Source organism: Neovison vison, chromosome 4, assembly GCF_020171115.1.
Source record: "Neovison vison isolate M4711 chromosome 4, ASM_NN_V1, whole genome shotgun sequence".
In the NCBI taxonomy this organism is placed as follows: Eukaryota; Metazoa; Chordata; class Mammalia; order Carnivora; family Mustelidae; genus Neogale; species Neogale vison.
In genome coordinates, this window is record NC_058094.1 from 80,748,250 (window position 1) to 80,758,949 (window position 10,700).

Genomic DNA, 10,700 nt, shown 5'->3' on the forward strand with positions numbered 1-10,700 from the left:
AGGCAGAGGCTTTAACCCACTGAGCCACCCAGGTGCCCCATGATTTCCTTATATATTTTAGATATTAACCCCTTATCAGTTACATGATGTGCAAATATTTTCTTCCATTTTGTATGTTGCCTTTTCATTTTGTTGTTTCCTTTGCTATGCAGGAGGGGTTTTTTGTTTGTTTGTTTTGGGTTTTTGGTTTTTGTTTGTTTGTTTTTAGTTTGAATTAGTTTGATGTAATCTCACTTGTTTATTTTTGGTTCATTTCTTGTACTTTTGGTGTCATATAAAAAAAAATCATTGCCAAGACCAGTATCAAGAAGCTTTTCCTTTATGTTTTCTTCTAGAAGTTTTGTGGTTTTATTTACATTGTCTTTAATCCATTTTGAGTTGATTTTTATGTATTGTGTAAGATAAGTGTCCATTCTTTTCATTCTTTTGCATGTGGATATCCCATTTTCCCAGCACCATTTATTGAAGAGCCTATCCTTTCCCCATTCTATTTGTGACATCCTTATTGAAGATTACTTAATTGTATATGTGTGGGTTTATTTCTGGGCTCTCTATTCTCCATTCCATTGGAATATGTGTCTGTTTTCTATGCCAGCACCAGACTGTTTTGATTATTATAGCTTTGTAATATAATTCGAAATCAGGAATTGTGATACCTTTGATGAACAAAGATACCTTTGTTCTTGCTCAAGATTCCTTTGACAATTCAACGTCTCTTGTGGTTCCATATGAGTTTGAGGATTATTTTTTCATTTTGTTTTGTTTTGTTTTGAGAGAGAATGACTGAGTGCAGGGTGGGGAGAAGCAGAGGGAGAGGGAGAGAGAATCTTACCCACGTCCATGCTCAGCCTTACACATGGGGCTCAATCTCACAATATTGAGATCATGACTTGAGCCTAAATCAAGAATTGTACACTTAACTGACTGAGCAACCCAGGTGCCCCTGAAGATTATTTTATTCTGTTGCCTTGAAAAGTGCTTTTGGGTTTTGATAGAGGTTGTACTGAATTTTTAGATTGTTTTGTGTGTTTAGACATTTTAATAATGTTAATTCTTTTTTTTTAATATTTTATTTATTTATTTGACAGAGAGAGATCACAAGTAGGCAGAGAGGCAGGCAGCGAGAGAGAGAGGGAAGCAGGCTCCCTGCTGAGCAGAGAGCCCGATGCGGAACTCGATCCCAGGACTCTAAGATATTGACCTGAGCCGAAGGCAGCGGCTTAACCCACTGAGCCACCCAGGTGCCCCTAATAATGTTAATTCTTTTGATCCATGAACATAGGATATCTTTCCATTTATTTGTATCTTCTTAAATTTCTTTCATCAATGTTTTATAGTTGTCAGTATACAGATATATTAGGTTTATTTGCAGATTAACATAAATGTCATTATTTTATTTCTTTTTAAGATAGTTTATTGTTAGTGTATAGAAATGCAACCAGTGAACCTTGAGAGACTATGGACTCTGAAAAACAATCTGAGGGTTTTAAAGGGGCGGGGGGTGGGAGGTCGGGGTACCAGGTGGTGGGTATTATAGAGGGCACGGATTGCATGGAGCACTGGGTGTGGTGCAAAAATAATGAATACTGTTATGCTGAAAATAAAAAATAAATTAAAAAAAAAGAAATGCAACCAGTTTTTGTATGTTGATTTTGAATTCTGCAACTTTACTGAATTAGTTTTTTCTAATAGTGTTTTAATGGAGTCTTTGGGGTTTTCTATACGTAAGATTGTGTCATCTCCAAACAAATTTTATATTTTTCTTTCTGATTTGGATGCATTTTATTTATTTTCTTGCCTAAGTGCTATGGCTAGGATTTCCAGTACTATGTTGAATAAAAGTGATGAGAATGAGCATCTTTGCTTTGTTCCTGAGCTTAAAGGAAAAGCTTTCAGTCTTTCACCATTGAGTAGGATGTAGCTATGGGTTTGTCATATATATGGCCTTATTATGTTGAGGTACATTCCTTCTATAATTACTATGTTGAGATATTTAATCATGAATAAATGTTGAACTTTTGTCAAATATTTTTCTGCATTTATTGTGATGATCTTTTTATTTTTTATTTTTTTTTAAGATTTTATTTATTTGACAGAGAGAGATCACAAGCAGGCAGATAGGCAGGCAGAGAGAGGAGGAAGCATGCTCCCTGCTGAGCAGAGAGTCCAATGCGGGGCTCAGTCCCAGGACCCTGAGATCATGACCTGAGCCAAAGGCAAAGGCTTAACCGACTGAATCACCCTGGCACCCTGATCTTTTGATTTTTAATTTTTCATTCTATTAATGTGGTATATCACATTATTTGACTTGTATATGTTCAGCCATACTTGCCTCCCAGGGATAAATCCCACTTGATTATGATATATGATTCTTTTCTTGTGCTGTTGAATTTGGTTTGCTAGTGTTTTGTAGGACTTTTGCATCATGTTCATCAGAGATATCGTGGTGTCCTTGTCTGGTTTTGGTATCAAGTTAATGCTAGCCTTATAAAATGAGTTTGGCAGTATACTTTGTTCTTCAACTTTTGAAAAAGTTTGAAATATATTGGTATCCTTTTTAAATGCTTGATAGAACTCACAAGTGAAACCATCTGGCACTTGGTTTTCCTTTGTTGGGAGGTTTTTGATGTGGTCTCAATCTATTTGTTATTGGTCTGTCAGATTTTCTATTTCTTTATGATTCAGTTTTGTAGGTTGTATGTTTCTGGGATTTACCCATTTTTTCTAGGTTATGCAATTTGTTGACATGTAATTGTTTATAGTAGTCTCTTATGATCCTTTGTATTTCTGTGTTATCTCTTGTAATGTCTTTTCTTTGATGTAGTCTTCTCTCCTTTTTTCCTGGTCTAAGGGTTTGACTTTTTTTATCTTCAAAAAAACTTTTTTTTTTTTTCCCCTACTGTTTTCTGGTCTCTATTTCATTTATTTCTGCTCTTTTCTTTATTTCCTTCCTTCTACTAACTTTGGACTTTGTTCATTCTTCTTTTTCTAGTTCCTTAATATGTAAGCTATGTTATTTATTTCTTAATGTAGGTGGTTATCACTATAAACTTCCTTCTAAGAACAACTTTTACTACATCCCATAGTTTTAGTATATTGTATTTCTATTTATTCATCTTAAGCATTTTAAAATTTTTCATTGATTTCTTCTTTGACCCTTAGTTGTTCAGGAGCATATTATTTAATTTCTACAGATTTGTGAATTTTCCAATTTTCTTCCTATTTAATGTCTATTTTCATGTGGTCAGAAAAGATACTTGATATGATTTCGGTCTTCTTAAACTTGTTAAGGCTTGACTTATGGCATAATGTATGTTCTATACTGGAGAATATTTCATGTGCACTTAAGAATAATGTGTATTCTGTTTCTTGTTAATGGAATTTTTTGTATATGTTTGTGAAGTCCATTTTATTTTTTAATGTATTATTTATTTTTAAAATGATTTTATTTATTTGTTTGTTTATTTATTTACTTATTTATTTTGGTGGGGGAGGAGCAGAAGGGGAGGGAAAGGGAGGAGAAAAGAATCTTATGCAGACTCCACGGTGAGCCCCACCCAGAGCTCAATTTCATGACCCCTGTAACTGTGACCTGAGCCAAAACCAAAAGACAGACACGTTATCAACTGAGCCATCCAGGCCTCCCCCACCACCCCATTTAATTTATAGTGTTGCTCAAGTCTACTGTTTCCTAATTGATTTTATATCTGAATGATCTATCCATTGTTGAAAGTGGGATATAGAAGTGCCCTATTCTGGGTGTTATATGTAAACAATTACTTTTGGAGCACTACATCAAAAACTAATGATGTATTTTATGGCGACTAACAGAACACAATAAAAAAATAGTGCCCTATTATTGCTATCTCTGTCTCCTTTCGGTTCTGTTAATATATGCTTCATATATCTAGCTACTCCAATGTTGGATGCATATATACTTACAATTGTTGCATCCTTTTGATAACTTGGTTCTTTTATCATCGTATAGTGACTTTGTTCCCTCTTATGACAGATTCTAAGTTGAAGCCAGTTTTGTCTGATGTATGAATAACTACTTCTGGGGGCGCCTGGGTGGCTCACTGGGTTAAGCCTCTGCTTTTGGCTCAGGTCTTGGTCTCATGGTCTCAGGGTCCTGGGATTGAGCCCCACATCGGGCTCTCTGCTCAGCAGGGAGTCTGCTTCCCCCTCTCTCTCTGCCTGCCTCTCTGCCTGCTTGTGATCTGTCTGTCAAATAAATAAATAAAATCTTAAAAAAAAATAGATACTTCTGCTCTCTTTTGGTTTCCATTTGCATGGAATATCTTTTTCTACCCTTCACTTTCAACCTATGTGTGTCATTAAAGCAAAAGATACATTTTTTTTTCCTGAAAGAGAATATTTAATAAAAAGTGGTGCATGTGGACTTGAATTTCCTTGATGATTGCCTCAGTATTCTCCTTTATCTTTGTTGGTATAAGCTTAGTTTCACTGACATTTCTGGAGGATATTTCTAACTCTATCACTGAATGTTTTCCAAACTCTTATAAAAGTAGTGGTCGTTGATTATTTCACCCATTTACCACATATTTATTGAGCCCCTGCAACATGCAGGACAATTTCTTCAAGAGGAAGCTGATTAAACATCAGCTCTTAGGTTTCCTTACTTCTCTCAGCAGATTGCTCTTCCATAATAACTACTGTAATCAGTCCCCATTTTCAAGGGTTTCCCTGTGGTATTCATTTATTCACTTATTTAACAATTTGTACTCCTTAAGCACCTTATGTTCTTAGTTGAAGATTTGTATTCCTTAAGCATTCTATGTTCTTTCTACCCTATGTGGCAAGGATTATATATTGAGGACAGCAAGCTGGTTATCCACCCTAAGGTAGTATGCATTCTGGATGGAGAGAAAAATACCAGGAAAGGTAACATATTATTACAGAAGAGATTCTTTCTAGCCTCTGTCATTATATAATGATTTAAAAATAATTTGATTATAATATATAGAGAGAATATAAGTTGCAAGGGACAGAACTATTCAAATGGATCAGACTCTGTATAAATGTCTCTGATGTGACATTTAAACTGAAGCCAACCTCAAGAAAGAGACAATGTTGGTATACACAAAAGCTAAGCCTGGAAAGGACAAAACAAAACTAAACATGTTCCCTACTTTCAAGGAGACTAGTTTCAATAGGCAAGTCAAATCCAGACTGGTATATTTTTAAAATTCAGATTTTTGCAATGTGCACCTGTCAAAAGTTGCTTAATAAATACTTTTTAAATAATAGTGATGGTTTTTAAAAAAATGACTTTAACTATTAGTATTCCCATGAACACTAAAAGCACAAATTTTAAAAGATGCTTGTTTGTTTCTAATTGTCTTCATAGTAATAATACTTTAAATGATGATTTTTTTCCAGAGAATCAAAAATTACAAGTTATTCTGAAAGTTTGCATTTATTAATGAAAGGTTTTATCTGATATCTAGTTGATAAAAGATAAATTTCTGAGATAGTCATCTTAATTGGGCAAAATGATTATATTCTTTGTATTGTAAGTATGTCTAATTGAAATTCTAAGATGGTACATTTTGTTTTTACTTAGAGATATTTGATTAAGATCACATTAAAATGTTTTAGAAAATATAAATAGAGATGTTTCACTACTTAAAAGTATTCTTGTTCTATTTTTGAAGTAATTTTTCTCAATGTCAGAAGAATATATCATTATAAAAATTTTTCTCTTATTGCCCATGATTACTTTATCAGTAAGGAAGGATCAGATCATGACAAAGAATTTTTCCTGCTCTGTGCTCAATGATTTCTCAGAGGGAAGAGGAAAAAATGTGGACTAGCTGATTCTTGAGGAAGAAGGGAGCCCCAGAGGGGTGAGCAGGCCCCCAAAGAAAGTATCAAAAAAGTGCTTATTCCTGGATCTCTGTTTTTTCTGGTCTCTGCTCTTTCCACTATGAAGGGCACTCCAAAGAAATTCTATCCAGCAAAGAGAAGCAGAGCAAATAACACAATTTTCCAATCGATCAAATAAAATACTTTGTTTTATCTGCTACGTAGTGTTGATAAAAATGAAAAATATGTCTCACTTATGAATTTCCTTGATGATGGTGTTAATGAAGATGATTTTCTTCCTCCTTTTTCTCCCTTTCCTTGTTCTGTTTTTTTTCTTTTCTTTTCTTCCTCCTCCTCTTCCTTCCCCCCAAATTTACTCATGTTTCAACAACACCCTTAATCAATTGATTCCTTTAAGTCACAACTCCTGCATCATATTTAGACACAATTTGTATACGTTTTTACCCACATAATGTTTTTTGTAAATCACTTGATGTTTTCAGACAGGTTGGCTTTTGCTAAATTGAATGGCTATATTTGCAACATTTACTCCTTTATTACAAATAGATACTAGCTTTAGCTTTTATTGTCACAGCCTTAGATCTGGGAGAATTGTTAATGATTGGAATTGCAAGTAAGGGCTTATGCTATAAATTACCAGTTTAGTTCTTCTGAAAGTCATTCACATAAAGCTGGTTTCCACAACTACATAATTCCTATCACTAGCTAGTAATATGTATTTCATAGCATTGCATATGTTAACAATAAATGGTGACTTTCTGGCTTCACTGATCAAAGCATGGATAGGATGGTTAATATACAGAGCATTCATTCCTAATTTGTGATCTACATTAGGTAATATCATCTCACCATAATTGGATCTTGGTACCCAGACATATTAAAACTCACTTTTAGAATGCTTTGCAGCCACAGTAGTAAGAAAAGATTTTCTTTTTGTGCTTCTGTTTGTTTTGTTCACCTTGTCCAGATGTGGATGTCATTGAGTGCTCCTTGCAGTTCCCAGATGATGATTACTCCTGGTGGGACCTCTTCATGAAGATCTGTGTCTTCGTCTTTGCCTTTGTGATCCCTGTCATCATCATTATCATCTGCTACACCCTGATGATCCTGCGCTTGAAGAGCGTCCGACTCCTTTCTGGCTCCAGAGAGAAAGATCGCAACCTCCGTCGGATCACCAGGCTGGTTCTGGTGGTGGTGGCAGTCTTTATCATCTGTTGGACCCCCATTCACATTTTCATCCTTGTGGAGGCTCTGGGGAATGCGTCTCACAGCACGGCTGCCCTTTCCAGCTATTATTTCTGCATTGCCTTAGGTTATACTAACAGCAGCCTGAACCCCATTCTCTATGCCTTTCTTGATGAAAACTTCAAGCGGTGTTTCAGAGACTTCTGCTTTCCAATTAAGATGAGGATGGAGCGACAAAGCACTAGTAGAGTCAGAAATACAGTTCAGGATCCTACTTATATGAGGGATGTTGATGGAATAAATAAACCAGTATGACTAGTCGTGGAGATGTCTTCTTACAGTTCTTCAGGAAGAGAAGAGTTTAATGATCTCGGGTTAACTCAGATTAGTACTGAAGTCTGAGATGGAAAGGTAGAATTTTTAACAAACTTTTAGAAATCTCATGGTCTGAAGTTGTAAGATGCAGGCTGGGTTAGCCACTCAGGTCTGTGGGAGTATCAAAGTATCAAATTATCAAAGCTGTAGGGATTTGAGGAAGCAAATTCAGCCTTCCTTGCCTTCCTAAGGCAAGGAGGCAGGACTGACTCTCAGTTCCCTTGATGAACAAAGAAATAAGTATTTTTCTTCTGGTTACCTAGATTTAGTCCAGGACCCATCTGCTGTGGCCTTTCTGTGCAGTGTGGTTCCAAAAGCTCTGTTTAGAAAAAAGGATAAGGAAAAACTATTGGTTTCAGAGCTTAGTGGATGACCTATCCAGATGCTTTACATTGACAACAACAACCTGAAAAAAACAAGAACCATTTCCAGGACATGTGCCTAGCTCACTTTATGCTATGTGGACACACATTTCATGTGGCTGTGTAGTAATGACTCTGGCTTAAGTATGACTTGGACCCACACCTGAGGTGTCTGATGTTTATGTATAATAGGAAATTATCTTGATATTTATGAAGTTATTTAAACATGCAAAATGTGATTTCCAACATAGTTTAATTTCTTAAAAGGCACGGTTCGTTTCGCAGCATGCTCTTCAGATAAATAATTTCATGATAAAGCATGTCCTGATGTCAAGAAATACAAAGTGGTTTAAATACCACTGAAGTATATATATTGCATCTGTAATTAATAGTATACATGCTAATAAGGGCTGGGCTTGCCCCCCCAGTCAGGCACTTTCCTGAGGACACACTCACAATATCCCCGGAGTTATTAACGATTGATGTGGAGACATTTTGTGGCAACAGTAGCTTCACTCTGGGAATTGGTTAGATGCCATCTTTGTCTGACTCCGTCTTTTTCAGACCCTTGAGCACCATGTAGGCAATTCAGTTGTGCTTATAACTCATGTGTTAAACAACCATAACATATTTTACTTATTCCCAGGATGTTGACTTGACAGAATCCAATTTATATGCGACATCTCTTCATGAATATATAGCTTTACCAAACGTTCTTTATCTGTGGAGGGAGAGCATTTTGCTCATGTTAATCTTGAGCTAGGATTTTGTGGTTTTTGGTAGGAAGTAGAAATATTTCTAATTGAGGGCTGAAGAAGGACATTATGTCACCTGTGGTGCTTGGCCATACCTTTCACTGTGTTCTTTGAAGAGCATACCAGCTGAGGATAATGCTATGAGAGCACATTTAGGATAATTTTGCTAAAACTTCCAGATGATATATTAATTCCCTCATCTTTCCCCTGAAAGTTATGATTTCAAAGGTAATGGCTTTTTCTGTAATTTGCCTGGGGAGAAGAAAGGGATAATTTAGAAATAACCCCTGTCTCTTCTCTTCCTTAATCTTATATGTTATTAGGGCAGCACCTCCTGGAATTTAATGGGAAAATCAAATTTATGGTCCTACATACTTATAGACATTATTACATCTATAATTTCTGTTCACTGTGTACTTTCTGCCTTGTGTATATACTTCTTTTGGAAGCAAACCTTGCACTGAAGGCTTTATATGTGGCTATTGATGATACTTGTCTATATATCCCAGATTTTCATGGCATCTGACAGATGACTTAAGGCCAAAAGGCAGAGTTCTTCCAAATGAACCCACAGTGCTCTTTGAACATTTCTTAAATTTCACTGATTTTCTTTCATGTCCTTGTATTCTTACAACTAAATGTAGATAGGGACGGCTTAAATATTTGTTGGCATTTACCCCATGGTTAAAAATCTTGGCTACCATGTAGAAGGGATATTTATGCAGAGAGCAGTTTCAGGAACAAGCCCTACTGATGGGAGAAATATACAAATCTGTTTATGGAACAGTAAGACCCAGGGGATTTTCTTGAAGGATTCTTACACAGTGCAAAAATATACATTCATAGAATAAGATTATAGTAATTATAGTAATGGTTTCTCTTTCACTTAGCACCCCTCATGCCCTTATGGCATCTGTTGCCATTATTAGAGTCTGGACTTTAACCAGATTATCCTGCATGTCTTTATATCTAAGTTTGCAGCCCATGGAGAGAGAGAAGTAGCTCTGAGTGCCCATGAGAGATGTTCTAAGTTCTCTATTATTGTGGGCACCGATTTCCCCAAACTGGAAGAAGAGAGAAAGGCTTTGTCATTTTAGGGCACAATTTTAAAGAATGAAAAAGTGAGTCATCCATGTTAAAGAAAATACCATTTACACAAAAATATTAATTTGTCAAAAGTGTGTATGTGGGCATGTGTGTGCAAGAAATGAGTGTATATGTCTGTGTGTGCTCATGTGATCATGTGAGCATACATATGTGAAAGTGTCAATATTGTCTTTCTGTGTGTGCATGGTGGGTGTGCATGGCTGCATGTGTGGATATATGCGTGTGATTGTGTAAGTATGCACATGTGTGTGTACATGTTTGTGCATGTGAGTATTCATGAGTATATGTGTTTTTGTTTATGTGATTTTGTGTGCATGCATGTGTGAGTGTGAGTGCGTGTGTGTATATATGTGATTGTGTGTTCACATGCATGCATGTGTATGTGAGATGATGTATGTCTATGTTCCATGTTTTGATATTCCTGCTTTCTCATCACAACAAGGAGGATACACACAGACCAGAACTGTGTGTATCAAACCTCAAGATCAACTCTACCTAAATTCCATCTTCCCACCCTGGTGACTTCTGGAAGATAAGATCTATTGAGGGGTCATAAAAAGATACAGAGAAATGAAACAACCATGCAGGAGGCAGCAATGAGGATGAAAACCCATAATTCTAGCTGGGGGAGACTGGCATTAATGTCTCAGAAATACTCCTAAGAATCTAAAAGCACCCCCTATGCAGAGAGCTTAAGTCAAAACTCGAAGCATAATGCTACAAAGGAACACAGTTTGGAAAGTTAGTTTTGAAAAAATCAAGGAATATTCACATAAATCTTAAGAAAGTGGTTTCATTCTATGATGTGTTGCTGAGAAATACAGGTTCTTAAATCTGTAAAACCATTATTGGATAATTTATAGATGTTTTATCTAGTATTGGGACATAATAAGATGAATAACTAGAATACACTTCATTGGTATTCCTTACTAGCTCACTCTAAAATTAGACTTTTTTAAGGACAGAACTATGACAAGGCTGTATGTCCATCCAATGAGATTTATTTTTTAAACAAGAATTGTTTGGAAGTTTCAGCATAAATATGAAATCCTATCCCAAAAGGGCA

General features: G+C 35.9%; 1 protein-coding gene across 2 annotated transcripts in view; it reads left to right on the plus strand.

Annotated features, from left to right (window-relative positions):
• Positions 1–9,899, plus strand: part of OPRK1 (opioid receptor kappa 1) — a 32,425-nt gene extending 22,526 nt beyond the window's left edge. For both annotated transcript variants that reach the window (XM_044244486.1, XM_044244487.1), the window contains one exon: positions 6,818–9,899. In XM_044244486.1, coding sequence (XP_044100421.1) covers positions 6,818–7,350 — 533 coding nt within the window. In that variant the 3' untranslated portion in view covers positions 7,351–9,899. The remainder of the gene's footprint in view (positions 1–6,817) is intronic.
• Positions 9,900–10,700: the final 801 nt, after the last annotated feature.